Genomic DNA, 16,476 nt, shown 5'->3' on the forward strand with positions numbered 1-16,476 from the left:
TTAATCTTGGAAAATATTTTTCCTTCAGTTATGAAAGATAGTTTCATGAGGTAAAGTGTTCTTGATTGGCAGTTCTTTTTCTAATTGCCAAGAATACATCATTCCATTCCCTCCTGGCCTATAAAGTTTCTGGTAAAAAATATCTGTTAATTTAATGGGAGTTCCCTTAAATGTCACTCGGTGCTTTTCTCTTGCAAATTTTAGATTTGTGTCTATATTTTACTTTGAAGTGCTTGAATGTAATGTGACATGGGGAAAGTCTTTCCTGGTTGTTTCTGTCTGTGGTCCCATGGAAATTTGTGCAAATATTAGTTTATTTAATAGTATCCCAAAGGTTATGGAGGCTGTCTTCATTTTTTACTGTTTTTCTTCTTTCACTGAGATAATTTCAAAAGACATTTCTTCGTGTTCAGATAAGCTTTCTTCTGTTTGAGCTAGTCCATTATAATTTTTTATTTGACTGATTGAGTTCTACATTTCTTTAAGTTTTCTCTTTTGTTCTTTTGCAAGATTTCTTTTTTTTTTTTCACTGTGTAAGCAATTGTTTTATTATCTTATTTAGGAAATAATAGCAAATAAAAACTTCCTATATGTTCATATATGTTTTTATATAAGGTTTTTTTTTTTAAAGTTTTCTAGACAGTGGTGTGCATCCTAAACATTCTTTTTTTTTTTTTTTGCTTTCAAACTTTTATTTAATGAATATAAATTTCCAAAGTGCAGCTTATGGATTACAATGGCTTTCCCCCCATAACGTCCCTCCCACCCGCAACCCTCCCCTTTCCCACTCCCTCTCCCCTTCCATTCACATCAAGATTCATCCTTGTTTCTCTTTATATACAGAAGATCAGTTTAGCATACATTAAGTAAAGATTTCAACAGTTTGCTCCCACACAGAAACATAAAGTGAAAAATACTGTTTGAGTACTAGTTATAGCATTAAATCTCAATGTACAGCACACTAAGGACAAAGATCCTACATGAGGAGTAAGTGCACAGTGACTCCTGTTGTTGACTTAACAAATTGACACTCTTTTTATGGCCTCAGTAATCACCCTAGGCTCTTGTCATGAGCTGCCAAGGCTATGGAAGCCCCTGAGTTCACTGACTCTGATCATATTTAGACAAGGCCATGGTCAAAGTGGAAGTTCTCTCCTCCCTTCAGAGAAAGGTACCTCCTTCTTTGATGACCCATTCTTTCCACTGGGATCTCACTCGCAGAGATCTTTCATTTAGTTCCCCCCCCCCCAGAGTGTCTTGGCTTTCCATGCCTGAAATAGTCTCATGGGCTTTTCAGCCGGATCCACATGCCTTAAGGGCTGATTCTGAGGCCAGAGTGTTGTTTAGGACATCTGCCATTCTATGGGTCTGCTGTGTATCTCACTTCCTATGTTGGATCATTCTCTCCCTTTTTTATTCTATCAGCTAGTATTTGCAGACACTATTCATGTTTCTGTGATCCCTTTGGTTCTTAGTCCTATCATTATGATCAATTGTGAACAGAAATTGATCACTGGGACTAGTGAGATGGCATTGGTACATGCCACCTTGATGGGATTGAATTTGAATCCCCTGGTATGTTTCTAACTCTACTGTTTGAGGTAAGTCAGCTTGAGCATGTCCCAAATTATACATCTCTTCCCTCTCTTATTCCCACTCTTACATTTAACAGCGATCACTTTTCAGTTAAGTTTCAGCACTTAAGAAGAATTATGTATTGATTACAGTATTCAACCAAAAGTATTAAGTAGAACAAACAAAAAAGATACTAAGAGGGATAACATATTGAGTTGCTCATCAACAGTCAGGGTGAGGGCTGATCAAGTCACCATTTCTCCTAGTGTTCATTTCACTTTAACAGGTTTCCTTTTTGGTGCTCAGTTAGTTGTCACCTATCAAGGAGAACAAGTGGTATTTGTCCCTTTGGGATTGGCTTATTACACTCAGCATAATGTTTTCCAAATTCCTAACAGGGATCACTTTTCAGTTAAAATTTAAACACCTAAGAATAATTGTGTGTTAATTACAGAGTTCAACCAATGGTACTAGAACAAAAAAAAATACTAAAATGGATAAAGTATTACATTGTACATCAACCGTCAGGACAAGAGCTGATCAAGTCACTGTTTCTCATAGTGTCCATTTCATTTCAACGAGTTTCCCCGTTGGTGCTCAGTTAGTAGTCGCCGATCAGGGAGAACATATGATATTTGTCCCTTTGGGACTGGCTCAATTCACTCAGCATGATGTTTTCCAAATTCCTCCATCTTGTTGCAAATGACTGGGTTTCATTGTTTTTGACTGCTGTATAGTATTCTATAGAGTACATGTCCCATAATTTCTTTATCCAGTCTACTGTTGATGGGCATTTGGGTTGGTTCCAGGTCTTAGCTATTGTGAATTGAGCTGCAATAAACATTAATGTGCAGACAGCTTGTTTGTTTGCCAATTTCATTTCCTTTGGGTAAATTCCAAGGAGTGGAATGGCTGGGTTGAATGGTAGGGTTATCTTCAGGTTTCTGAGGAATCTCCAGACTGACTTCCATAGCGGCTTAACCAATTTGCATTCCCACCAACAGTGGGTTAGTGTCCCTTTTTCCCCACATCCTCTCCAGCATCTGTTGTTGGTAGATTTCTGAATGTGAGCCATTCTAACCGGGGTGAGGTGAAACCTCATTGTGGTTTTGATTTGTATTTCCCTGATTGCTAGTGATCTTGAACATTTTTCATGTGTCTGTTGGCCATTTGGATTTCCTCTTTTGAAAAATGTCTATTGAGGTCCGAGATTTCTTTTTTTTTTAACTTTTATTTAATGAATATAAATTTCCAAAGTACAGCTTATGGATTACAATGGCTTCCCCCCCCATAACGTCCCTCCCACCCGTAACCCTCCCCTTTCCCACTCTTTCTCCCCTTCCATTCACATCAAGATTCATCCTTGTTTCTCTTTATATAAACAAGATCAGTTCAGCATACATCAAGCAAAGATTTCAACAGTTTGCTCCCACACAGAAACATAAAGTGAAAAATACTGTTTGAGAACAAGTTATAGCATTAAATCTCAATGTACAGCACACTAAGGACAAATCTTTGCTGCATTTCTCATTCCTATCAAGTTTGATTGATTTGATTTTTTGATTTTGTATTCTCTTGAATCTCTTTGAATATCCTTATAATCATTCCCTTGACTTCCTTATCGATCTGCTTTCCTGTGGAGTCTGATGTTAAAGTGTTGATGGGTTCCTTTTATTAAAGAATCAGTTTCCTTGATTGAAGCCTTTTCCTAAAGATGTGTTTTCAGGTTTCAGTTTGGTGGCTATTTTGGCCTTGGTTAAAATTAAGTTGCTGGGCCGGTGCCGCGGCTCACTAGGCTAATCTTCCTTTTGCGGTGCTGGCACACTGGGTTCTAGTCCCGGTTGGGGCGCCAGATTCCGTCCCGGTTGCCCCTCTTCCAGGCCAGCTCTCTGCTGTGGCCAGGGAGTGCAGTGGAGGATGGCCCAAGTGCTTGGGCCCTGCATCCTATGCGAGACCAGGAGAAGTACCTGGCTCCTGCCATCGGATCAGTGCGGTGCGGCGGCCAGGACCTTGGGGGTTCCTCTCAGTCCTGGCAGGTTATGCACGCCTTGGTTTTGTTCATGGCAGTGCTAGGCTCAAGTAAGGGACTTGTGTGCTCTACCCTTGTGCCCACCTATGCTGTGCTGGGCTTGGGTTTTTACCTTAGAGTCTGGGGCGCTTAATCAGAGCCAAACTGGGCTGGAGGCCCAGTCTTCTAGAAGCTGTGTATAACCAACCATGTATGTAAGAGTTGAGGTAATCTTGGGCTGCTCTGTGGGTAGAGTGCGAAGCACTCACCAAAGCTGAGACAGACTAAGAGAGGAGCCATGCAGCATAGGTGGGTGTGTGCAACCAGACGTGCCCACTAAGAAGTTAGGGGCATATACCAAAGCTGAGGCAAGCTGGAGAATGAAGCCACACAGCCCAAGAGGAGATGCATAACCAGACATGCCCACCAAACCCTAGGAGGCTCAAGCTGCACCAGGGCTGGAATCAGGAATGCTCAACAAAGCTGGGCCATGCTGAGGAAGGGAGCTTTGTGGCCTAGACATGTGTGTGACTACATACATCCATCAAAGCCAAGCAGGCTTGGACTGCAGTGGGTCTGGAGTCTGGAATGTCACCAAAGCCATACCCACGGAGAAGGAGCCACGCTGCCTAGGTAGATGTGCATAACTCACCATGCCCACCAAAGCTGGAGTGTAGGGCACTTACCAAACTTGAAGCCCATTGGAGAATGGCATTGTATAGCCCAGGTTGGTGTGCATGTCCAACCATGCCCCACAGAGCCTGAGCCAATTCACAAAGAGAGTTTTGGAGAAGCTAGGGCAGGCTCCAGTGATGGCTGGAATGCAATGCCCTGGGAATGGGAGGGAGTGCAGAGGGATGACCCCAAGTCTGCAGAGGCAAATACCTCAGCTTCTGAGGTCCTGGAAGCAGAGCCTCCTCTACTGTACAGAACCACCTGTCCCGTGCATTGTACACTGCTTGGGCTAAGATGATGAGGTCCCTGTTGCTGCTGCATCTAGTTGGGTTTGCGAGGCTATGATTCTTTTTACTAGGTGGTAGAATGTCTGTCTATGAGGTTCCAAGGATAAGGATATGCAGTGACTTGTGTTCTTAAAGACTGAATTTCAAGACCAATTTCTCAAGACAGCATCATTGTCACAGCCTGTGGTCTAGGGGAGACAATACAAAGTTTCTCCTCTGAAGCGAAGTCCCTATGTATATTACAGGTAGCTTTGCTTGCTAGCTTCCATGCCTATGATGACTGTAGATGCCTCCTGTGGCTAAAATTGCCAGTGTTCAATGTCCTTAAAGGTGGGGGTCTGCTAGGAATCTTCTGTTTACTCTTTCCCTCTGGAGATCCCCCTGTCTTTGGAGCTGGGATCTCAGTTGCTAGTGCTCTTCGTTCCTCTCTTTATGTTACTGTTCCACATCTCCGTGTCCATGGGGTTCCAATGTCTCTCTTGATGAGCTGTATTGGTCTTCCTTGGATATTCATCCCCCAAAAATGCAGTTCTTTATTTGTTGTTTTGGTTCTTCTCTTTGGAGGAAGAGCCAAACAGTGGGCAACTCTATTCAACCATCTTGGATTTCCCACCCTACTATATATTCTTGCAGGTCAGAAGTTGTAACTTTATTTTAATTTCCTCATGGTTTAACATACTGTCTAGCTGTGCACACATGAGTGAAAATAACTTATGTAACATTCTGTATTTGTACATGTATTTTAATTGATGTCCATGGCAACCCAATCAGGGAGATGAAGTAAGTATTCCACAGAAGTGTAAATTTATTCTGAAGGTTTTTTTTTTTTTTTAAGATTTATTTATTTGAAAGATAGAGTTACAGAGAGAGAGGGAAGGACAGAGAGATCCCCATCTACTGTTTCACCACCAAATGGCTGAAATAGCCAGAGGTAGGCCAGGCCAAAGCCAGAGGCCAAAAACTATAAGGGGCGCAAGTATTTCCCAGGTACATTAGCAAGGAGCTGGATTAGAAATGGAGTAGCTGAAACTCAAACTTGTGCTCATATGGAATATTGGCATCCTGGGCAGAAACTGAATAATTGCTTCGCCGCAACACAATGCTTCTGAAGGTTTTGTGTGTGTGTGTGTGTGTGTGTGTGTTTAAGCATTTTTTGAGAAGCTGAAAGAGTCAAAAAGAGAGAAAGAGAGAGAGAGAGCTTCCATCTGTTGGTTCACTCCCCAAATGCCCACAAGGGCCAGGGCTGGGCAGGGTTGACTAGGAGCCATGAATTCAATTCAGATGTCCCATGTGGGTGGCAGAAACCCAACAATTCGAGCTATCACCAAAGAGTAAAGAGAAAATTTATCTTAAAAGAGAAAACTTGGGATTATAATCATTGATGGAAAATCAAGTATTTAAATGTGTCTGAATTACATATGTATTTCTTAAAAATTGTGTAGTAAGATATGGTATAAATTTTTTTTATTTTAAAACTAAGCAATGTTGAATCATAGGTAGGAAAAAGGAATTCCATTTATCAGACTTTATTTTTGTATTTTCCTTTTTTCTTTTTCAGTAAGTTACAATTACCTTAAATAACCAGCAGAGGGTGCAGTTAAATAGTTGAAAGTTACAGCTGAGGTTCTTCTGTTCAAGTCTCGTTACTCCTGTTTTCAACTTATCACGTTTTTGTTTTGTTTTGACTGGGTACTTGGGTAATATTTTAAAATGCAGGTGGTAATGTTCTGAGTGTTTTTAATATTTAATTCCTGTTTAGTTAGTATAACTGTCTTTTATAAAGGAAACATTTTGAATACTATAAACTATATTTACTGCAGAGATCATCCAAAATAAAAGAAATCCATCTTTTTAATTTTAATAAATCATAAGTATAAAAGTCTGAGTCTTTTAGATCATTTGGGGTCAGTAATCTCACTAAGCACAAGGATAAAGGAGTAGGATATTCATTTTAAATCTATACTCTATTTTTAAGATTTGTTATTTACTTGAAAGGTAGAGTTACAGAGGGAGGGGGAGGAAAGTAGGAGGGGGGAGAGAGAGAGAGAGAGATCGATCTTCCATCTGCTGGTTCATTCCCCAAATATCCACAATGACCTGGGCTATGCCAGGTCAAAGCCAGGATCCCAGAGCTGCTTCTGTGCTCCCACACGTATTCAGAGGCCCAAGCACTTGGGTCACACTCTGCTGCTTTCCCAGGTGCATTAGTAGTAGCTTAACCTACTGTGCTACAATCCTGGTCCTCAGAACCTAGTAATCTTAATAACAGTACTATAGGATTTATTCCATGAGTTCACAGGTATCTTAACATTGTACAAAATAATCCTCCTGCTTTTTTTTTTTTTTTTTTTTTTTTTTTTGACAGGCAGAGTTAGACAGTGAGAGAGAGAGAGAGAGAGAGAAAGGTCTTCCTTCTGTTGGTTCACCCCTCTAATGGCCGCTACAGCCGGCGCACTGCGCCGATCTGAAGCCAGGAGCCAGGTGCCTCCTCCTGGTCTCCCGTGTGAGTGCAGGGCCCAAGCACTTAGGCCATCTTCCACTGCCTTCCTGGGCCACAGCAGAGAGCTGGACTGGAAGAGGAGCAACCGGGACAGAATCTGGCGCCCCAATCGGGACTAGAACCCGGGGTACTGGCGCCTCAGGCAGAGGATTAGCCTAGTGAGCCGCGGTGCTGGCCATCCTTCTGCTTTCTAAACAAGACAAAAGTGAAAAAAAATAAAACTTCGTGACAGCTTGGGAGAATGAACTGTTGGCTTACTTCATTCTGCATGTGGTATACATAGAGCCATGGGGAGATAGAGGCTTTCATCTGCCTGTACTGCCCCCCAGAAAAACACTGAGCGTTAGAAAAATCCATCCACAGTCTGTCTTCTGACTGTGCACCTTTCTTTCCATTGCCCCCTTAAAATACTATCAGTGTTGTTAAGGAAGATGCTTCTGACATTTCAGTAATTCTAGGCATGAATCTCGACAGGTAAAGTATACTTTTGTCTGTAGTGATCTCTAAATTGTCTGTTTTGTCAGGAACATTAGGTTTTGATACTTTTATTTCAACTAATAACCAAGTCAAAGCTTAATTATCTTGTTTGTGTACAGTCTGTTCGGCCCCTTATGGTTGTTTGCTTACCTTGATTATTTTTGTGCTAGTGTTTCAACGTTTTTAGTGCAGATTATCAGTTTTTCATACAAGTGAGCAGAGGTAACGGAAAGGTTTTTTTTTTTTTTTAACTTTTGTTTTAGAAACAATGTCAAAAGAAAAAAATGGGGTCAAAAATAAGTTTCTCTGCTTCCTTGAATCTTGCTCACTTTTTTTTTTTTTTAAATTTTTTATTTTTTGACAGGCAGAGTGGACAGTGAGAGAGAGAGACAGAGAGAAAGGTCTTCCTTTGCCGTTGGTTCACCCTCCAATGGCCGCCGCGGCCGGCGCGCTGCGGCCGGCGCACCGTGCTGATCCGATGGCAGGAGCCAGGAGCCAGGTGCTTTTCCTGGTCTCCCATGGGGTGCAGGGCCCAAGCACCTGGGCCCTCCTCCACTGCACTCCCTGGCCACAGCAGAGAGCTGGCCTGGAAGAGGGGCAACCAGGACAGAATCCGGCGCCCCAACCGGGACTAGAACCCGGTGTGCCGGCACCAGTAGGTGGAGGATTAGCCTAGTGAGCCGCGGCGCCGGCCCTTGAATCTTGCTCACTTTTAACTCTGTATACTCCCATTTATAAATTGTATTTCATGTACTATAATCAGCTGAGTTGTTCCATAAATCGATAATCTGTCTAGATTTTTCTGCATATAACCTTATATTGCCTATTCCATGTCCAGTTATAACAGCTTCCTTCCTCAACCTTTCACGCTTCTTATTTTCTTACACCATAATCCTTCAGATCCGGGACCAACTTATGTTGCCTCTCTCTTCTGTTTTATCTCCCCACTTTTATTCCCTACTCCCCATGCTAATCAACTGATAGAGATAGAGAGGGAGACTGGTTCTGGGTTAGTTGGGGCTATAGGAGGGGCTAAGGAGGAGGTGTGTGTTCATAACATGTAGTGAGTCAGTGCTCACCGCTCCATCCTTTGGAAGGTGTGTCTTAATTTTATATTTTGTTTTTGGAATGTGTCTGCATATCTGTGTTCTTAATATCCTTTAGCTGACAGTTTTTAACTATTGTAAGAACAGGAGGTTTAATTCTCAATATCAAACTTTTCTGAATGGAAATCTCCCCCTCCTGCGACAGGTGTGAGTGGAACTAATATTCAGTGAAAGTAATCTAGAGAAGGGTCAGAAGATGTAGACTCTTACCCCTGTAGTTAAAATCCTATAACTTTGGGCAAGTCACTTACCCTTGTGTCTCATTTTACTTATTTGTAAAATAGATAGTACCTCTTTGATTTTGCAAGTCATGTTCTAAGGATTAAAAGAAATGCCATTTTAAAAATTTTTTAAATTGTCCAAGCTGTGGGAAGATTTAAAATCTTCCATGTGATAATAAAAAGGCACTGTTATTTCTTTCTGGACTTTATTTGCCATTTCAACTATCTGGCATTTTGTAGAAGTAAAATCTGTATATGTTTCTTTCCAGGCAGCAGAAAATAGCAGACAGAGAAAAGAGAGCAGCAGAACAACAAAGGAAGAAAATGGAAAAGGAAGCACAGCGGCTAATGAAAAAGGAACAAAACAAAATTGGTGTGAAACTTTCATAACAACTGTTCTTCAGATGTCATAGTGCCAGTAGGAGAAATCAGCTCCACAGCCCGGGCAGCATTTGTATGGATTTAAAAGTATTTTCAGAATACAGATACATTGCTTGATTTTAACGCATTCATCAGGACACCCAAGATTCTCCCAAAGTACCTTGAAGTCAGTGATTGAGACTCACAAGAACAAAAGAGACTTATGAGATAATATTTTCTTCAACATGCTCCAAATATAAGACAGTTGTTTGCTGTAGAGAAATTATTACAAATGGAATATATCAGTACCTCTCAAGCTAGAGTGTCTAGCTAAATGGGTGTAAATAATTTGATGGTGGAAAAGAACTCTGCTGTCTATTATGCTTCCCTTCAGTGTGCATAAGTATAAAATAAATAATTTTAATATTCTTTTGTTTCCATGATTACCTGTCCTAAATTAGACAAATTGTAGGGCTTTAGCTTTCTTATTTTTGTTATTAGGAGCTGGTATTGGCATATATTTCCTCTAATTTGAGTTAGTATTATTCATGTTTGATACAACATTAAGGATTTGATGATTTTGGTTTTCAAGAAAAATGACATTAAATGCAATAATTTTATTTATAAAGATTTTGTACATCATTATTTTCTTTTGAATGGAGTTATAATGTTATACATATTTGTAATTTATATTGCATGTATAAACATTGAAAATCAGCTAAGATAGTAAATTCGTTTTAAATTATTTTAACTTTTGAGTTTTAAGAACTAGTATTAGTTGTTTATCCCTTTCATTATAGGCTTTAAGATGTAATGTCTTTAAATACTTTAGCTGTCCCCTTTGCCTCCACTCAGTGGCCAGTAATTTAGAATTCAGAAAGCCCACAGTTCTAACATTTCAAAGCTTAGCTGATTTCTGTATCCATTTTATATATCTAACATAATGCAGGTTATCTGTGTTTTTGGCTAAGGTAACAGCTAGGTATTAGTTCATTAAATTATAAACCAAGCAAGGAATAATCTTATTTGTGGTGTTGATTGGCTTGTCTTAAAGAAATAATTGTATACTGTGTCCATAGAGAAGGGAAGAAGAACCAGATTTGATAGTTTAAAATCACCATTAACTTTTTGTCACAATTGAAATCCATACAGTCTGATTTTCTATGGCTTTAAAATTTTTAATGATTTTTACTTTCTTAAAAGCTGCTGCCCAGAATTAACATTTTGTTGGGTTTTAAAGTGTCTTTGGGCCAAACATTGCAAATATATTTGAACTAAAGTAATGTTTCATAGTAAAATCATAAACTCTATGATGAGAACTCTTTAAGTCCTTAACCTATGCTTCCAGACTAAGTGCGATTGTAGAATCAGTTGACTTTAACTTTGGTACAAACTTGCTATATCCCCAAACCAGGTTTTCAGTTACCATGTGTGTCAGTTACTGCCAGTAAACTCCCAATTAAATACAATTACACTTTTTAATTATAAGTGTATTCTTTTCCCTCCTTTTTTTGTTTTTAGTTATTATGGAGTACCACACAATTTCTCTAAATTGGGGTTCATAAAGGATAACCTCCTTTACTATAATAACATTTACTGCTTTTCCCCAATGGGTGAAAAGTATTGAAATCTCCTTTAGTTATAGTTTCACATGGGTAAGGTTTTGTTTTTAGGTTTGGTTCCTTGGTTTTTGATTATTTAGAAATACAGGCTGATTAAAAGTTAGAGTTTATGCAACTAATTAAGAGGAGAGTTATTTTGCGGAAAGAATAAATAAATCTGGATTTTTTTTTTACTCTCTTGATGTGTGACCGAAATTCTTGTATTAAATTGAGTATATATATCATGGTCCCAAAAGAAGTCATTGAGTTAAATACACACTATAAATATCCTATGGTAGCAAGCTGTGTTCTTTAGTTCCCAAATTTGCAGTTTCTACTTTTGTCTTTTTATTGAAGAATTGTTAGCTTTGGAAGTTTTTTAGAAGTAAATAAGTATAAGCAGGCTTGGATAGAATTAATGAAGTTCTACCTATTATCTGAATATGCACTTCATGCACGGTGATAACAAATAATCAAAGCATGTGACACTTGTTTTATGATCTTTTTTTATTTAGACATTTCATGATTTCTAGCCATTTTATCTTTTTTTTTTTTTTTAAGATTTATTTGTTTATTTGAAAGGTAGAGTTTCAGAGAGGCAGAGGCAGAGAGAGATTTTTTCTCGCTGGTTCACTCCCCAATTGTCCACACAGCAGAAGCCTGGCCGTTCTGAAGCCAGGAGCCAGGAGCTGCTTCTTGGTCTCCCATGCAGGTGCAGGGGCCCAAGCACTTGGGCCATCTTCTACTGCTTTCCCAGGCCATAGCAGAGAGCTGGAGCGGAAGTGGGGCAGCTGGGACTCGAGCTGGCATACCGGCACTGCAGGCTGCAGCTTTAGCTGCTATGCCATAGAGCTGACCCTGCCATTTTATCTTATTAAGCTTAGCTAAGGATATCTTCTCTTGGCTCTTTTTGGTAGCATATTTGGATTGACATTTTAGAGCTGACATTTTAAAATTCTGCATCTGAATCTCAGTTTTGACATGCATTAGCCTCTGGCCAGAAGCAGTGATTCTTTGTGGGTGTAGCCATAGAAACCAGCATCTGGATTGAGCTTCCACTGCTACTCTAGATCAAGCTATTAGCATAGAGCGAATGTAACCATAGCCAGTATTCCAAGACACTTAAATTTTGCGGAAGGATGGTGTGGTTCACCTACAGCTGACACATGTATTTCGTTTAATCCTGTGTGGTGCAGATATGGGATCATCTATTTGCAGTAACAGCTTTTCTTCAAGGGAAATTTTTTATTGGCTTTGTATGCAAATACAAAGTTACCTCAAAAAATCATGGAAATAGGGAATTAAAAGATAAGTTTATTTGGGTGCAGGCAGTTTTTGAAATTCATGTGCAGTATTTCATAACAGTTTTTCATAACATCCGTTGTTCTTTTTCCTTTTTTAAAATTTCTTTATTCAAAAAGCAGAGTGACAGAGAAAGAGAGGGAACTTCCATCTACTAGTTCACTCTCCAGTGGCTGCAACAGCCAGGTCTGGTCCAGGCTGAAGCAAGGAGCCACGAACTCCATCCTGATCTCCCACATGGGTAGCAGGGGTGCCACTGCCTTCCCAGGCACAATGGCAGGAAACTGGGTCAGAAGCAGCGCTGCCAGGATTCAAACCAGCTCCGCAATATGGGACACCAGTGTCAAGCAGCAGCTTAACCGAATGAAACACAGTGCCAGCCTGAAACCCATTTGTGATGAACTTTTTGAAGGTCCCTTTTATGCATGGATTTGAAAGTTTCTTTGCACCAAAATAAGATTATCTTTTAATTCCATTTTCTAAGAACTTTTTGATGCACCCTCAGAACAATTATAAGTTGAATGGTTCTAGCTAAAGCAAAGTTGGGAGGGTGGGTGTGGGCTAGAGCCTACATTTTCTTTAGAGAAAGAGCTTCTAGCCTCTTTAAGGTAATTTGGAGGGCTGAATAAGATGGGTCCATTAAGAACATATTTTAGTAGCAAATAAACTTATTTTTGCCATTTACATCGATTTTTCTTGTTGCTGTGTCCTAATATCACAGAAAGATTTTCTTCTTTGTGAGATTTCCTTCACTGTCTTGAAGGTAGCCAATCTGCTGTTCCAAGGTTAGAAACAGCTAGGGACTCCTTTTGTTCTAAACTGGACTTTTTACTCTGCTTCCTTTTGTCTTCAGTGTTCCTTAATCATGACAGTTTGAGCATGCTCAGTCATCAAAGCTTTGAGAGCTACTAACATGTTTTTCACTAGAAGTCTTCACTCTTCTAGCACTGGGAAGAGACACTTCATTCTAGAACATCCTACCACCCCTCTCCAACCTCATACAAGAGATTTTTTTGTTTCTACCCTCACATACCTGCTGCTACATTGCTAACTGACAAGCAGGAGCTGTTGCAGAGAAATTTGCAGTGAAAGTAGGCTAGTCCAAGATAATCCATCTTCCCTTTCAGTGGACTTCCATGGCTATTTCTGAAAGTAATTGCCTTACATACTAACCTGTTCACACTCACTCGGAACGCTGCTCAGCATTCTCAGAACTGCTGCAGAGATGGTGCAACATTAAAAAAAGATTGCCTGAGTTTGAAAACCAGGGAGATAGTAGTTCTTAAGGATTAACAGTGTACCTGCAAGTGTTCAGTACAAGTACCCAACAAAGCATAGTTGTTAGGCCCTGTATACAGTTTTCCCACATCTCAGCATGCAGTGGGAGAAGGTGACTGATCTTGAATTATGTTATACATTAAGTTGAACTGTGAATTTAGTAAGAAAGAATCAACATTCACTATGTACTTGACACTAATTGTATCCTACTCCTGGCAATCTTGTGACATAGATACTCTCATTTCACATATAAGAAAACCAAAGTTTAGAAAGTCAATTGTGTGTTCGATTAATGCAAAAGAAAATAGCAAGCTTGAAGAGTAGTTTGTTAGTAGTTAATCAGCATCCTGTGTGGACTATGATTTCTAAGTCCTCCTTATGAAACTGAGTTATCAAGAGTTACCCTTTGGGTTAGGCACTGTGACTCAGTGGGTTGAAGCCACAGGCTGAGGTGCCAGCATCCCATATGGACACCAGTTCAAGTCCTGGCTGCTACACTTCCAATTCAGCGCCTTGCTAATGTGCCTGGAAAAGTAGCAAAAGATGGCCAAGTCCTTGGGCCCCTGCACCCACATGGAAGACCTGGAAGAAGCTCCTGCCTCCTAGCTCCTGGCTCCTGGCTTTGGCCTGGCTCAGCCCCAATCATTGCAGCAATTTGGGGAGTGGACCAGCAGATAGAAGATCTTTCTCCCGCTGTCTCTTCTCTCTCATGTGTGTAACTCTGCCTCTCTAATCAATTAATTAATTAATTTAAAAAAAAGAGTTACCCTTTACTAGTTCCTCTCCAGTTCATAATGAAGATGGTGGTACAAGTTACATATGTAGTAGAAAACACCCATTTGTGCTTCCCAAGACCCCTATATAAAGAAATGATAGCTGTAGTTGAATGTCAGTGCCATATAATTATGTACTGACAGGCTTATTTGGGTCAGATATTTTAAGGCAAAGTGAAATGCACTTTACACTTTTGCAAAATGAGGTCACTTAGCTCACTTGATTGGGTCATAACTCTTCTGAGGCCAAGGCCACAAGTTTCATAAAATGTACAGACCAGTATTCTAACTACCAGCTTTCCTCCTACAAACTGTCCCCAACCTTGTCCAGTTATCTTATTAGTATGTATCTTTAGGATTTGATTGAAAAAGTAATGGCACCAAAAAAAAAAAAAAAAGTCATCTTGTATAGAGAATTCAAAGGACATACTCTGAGATGTTGACTTACTTGTAGGTCAATTTTGGCTTCTTAAGAGGTAATACTACCTGTACTTATTTCAGTTGTAAAATATTCAAACTTTAAATTTGAATCCTCATATGATAATATGATTTCCAAACCTACAACTATTCCTGAGTAAAAACAAGGCTTACCTCTTGTGTTGAAAACATGACACTATCAGAGCTGGCGCTGTGGCATAGCAGGTTAAAGCCCTCGCCTGAAGCGCTGGCATCTCATATGGGCACTGGTTCTAGTCCCAGCTGCTTTCATTTTTCATTTTCCCTATATAACCAAGAAGGCTGAAATAATGTGCTAGTTCAGAAGACCTGAAGGTCAGTTTAAAATGCCAGCACCTATTGTTTACTGTGGGAAGAGAAGCTGGCAATCCATTTCAAACACTGCCAGCTATTTTGATTGTAAAGAAGTGGAGGGAAGCTCATGTTGCACCGCCAAATTAAAGTACCTGTGATGTCTACTCTTTGATAGTCACAAGAACAGTCTAGACTATTGATTTCTCCCTTGTCATGTTATATCACTGTAGTCCCAGATGCTTATGTGGCCTCTGTACTCTGAGAGATAATGAGTCATCTTCACAGTTAAACCAACAGGACACTGGGAAGCAAAATTATGTGACAAAAAGATAGAAAACAACTCCATTAGGCATCCTGTTGTTTAGGCAGTAGAGAATCTTGAGCACTAATGAGAGTGCTATTCCAATTAACTTAAAGTTTCTGTCCATGAAATCTTGCACAAACAGGCAATTTTCAAAAAAACCTAGTATACAGTGAAATGGCTTGCAAGCTGTTCTCTGAAGTGACCACTGCAGAGGGTGAGGGGTAGGCAAAAAGGCAGTGCATCTGGCCTGCATCTCCAGGCAAGGTATCCGTGTTGCAAAAACTTCATTGTTATGTAGTTTTATATATTAGGGTTTTTTTTTTAATGTTTAAAGAACTTTCTAAAAGATATACCTTTTAACATATCTGAATAGTGAAGTATTCCAAACTTTTAACAAAATTCTTCTAAGTAGCACTTAACCTTTTTTGGATTTTAAATTTTTTTGAAATTATTGCAACTACTTGTTATAACAGTCATTAAGTTGTGGGAAAATCAGTGGTCGCAGCAAGGCATATTTTCCAGTAGTTTAAAAACAATTCCTGACATATAGACCTGTTTTGTTCTACTTGGACTTTCTGTTTGTTTTCATTTAGGACAATTGGGAATTTGTAGATGTTCAGGTAAGATTTGATTGCTATAAACTGTTAGTTAAATTTCTAGGTTACTGACTCTTTGGGCACATTGGGAATAAATGAATTTTGTAAAAGTGCTCACTGATCCAACGTGGAAGTGGGGAACGGAACCACCTTGAACCTTTCAAAATTTAAAACCCTCAAAAGAAAAACAACAGGTCCAAACACTGCTTAGGCAGGACCTATGATAAATGCAAATCACAGGCTTCCTTTTTCTTCTGCCACAAATGTCAGAAACGCTTGGCATCTGAGTGCTTGGAACAGCTCAACTTGGAAAGGTCAACATAACCCTTTGGGGAAAATCTTTTCTTATAAATTGGAATGTTTGCACACAGTACTTTAGGAAATGTTGAACATTTGCTTTGATGGTACAACAATTTATTTAATAGAATGGAATTGTTCTTTTTTATTTATTTATTTATTTTATTTTCCTGCCTGTTTGTCATCACAGGCACCCAAATTACTGAAAGCAACTCTGAGGCATTTCTTTCTACGCCATCAGATCATCCTGTCCACAAAACCAGCCAACGCCCTGGGCTTCCGAAAGGCAACCATGTTCCATCTTTTATGTATTCCAAGGGACTCATTTGTGAGAGATTTTGTTCTGAATACAAGTAGTAATTTTCC

General features: G+C 39.7%; 1 protein-coding gene across 15 annotated transcripts in view; it reads left to right on the forward strand.

Annotated features, from left to right (window-relative positions):
- Positions 1 to 9,837, forward strand: part of EBAG9 (estrogen receptor binding site associated antigen 9) — a 32,063-nt gene extending 22,226 nt beyond the window's left edge. For all 15 annotated transcript variants that reach the window (XM_070075413.2, XM_008255835.5, XM_070075416.2 and 12 more), the window contains one exon: positions 9,119 to 9,837. In XM_070075413.2, the coding sequence (XP_069931514.1) occupies positions 9,119 to 9,239 (121 nt within the window). In that variant the 3' untranslated portion in view covers positions 9,240 to 9,837. The remainder of the gene's footprint in view (positions 1 to 9,118) is intronic.
- Positions 9,838 to 16,476: the final 6,639 nt, after the last annotated feature.

The sequence above is a fragment of the Oryctolagus cuniculus genome, chromosome 6, assembly GCF_051225735.1.
Source record: "Oryctolagus cuniculus isolate XC-2025 breed Fujian yellow rabbit chromosome 6, ASM5122573v1, whole genome shotgun sequence".
Classification (NCBI taxonomy): Eukaryota; Metazoa; Chordata; class Mammalia; order Lagomorpha; family Leporidae; genus Oryctolagus; species Oryctolagus cuniculus.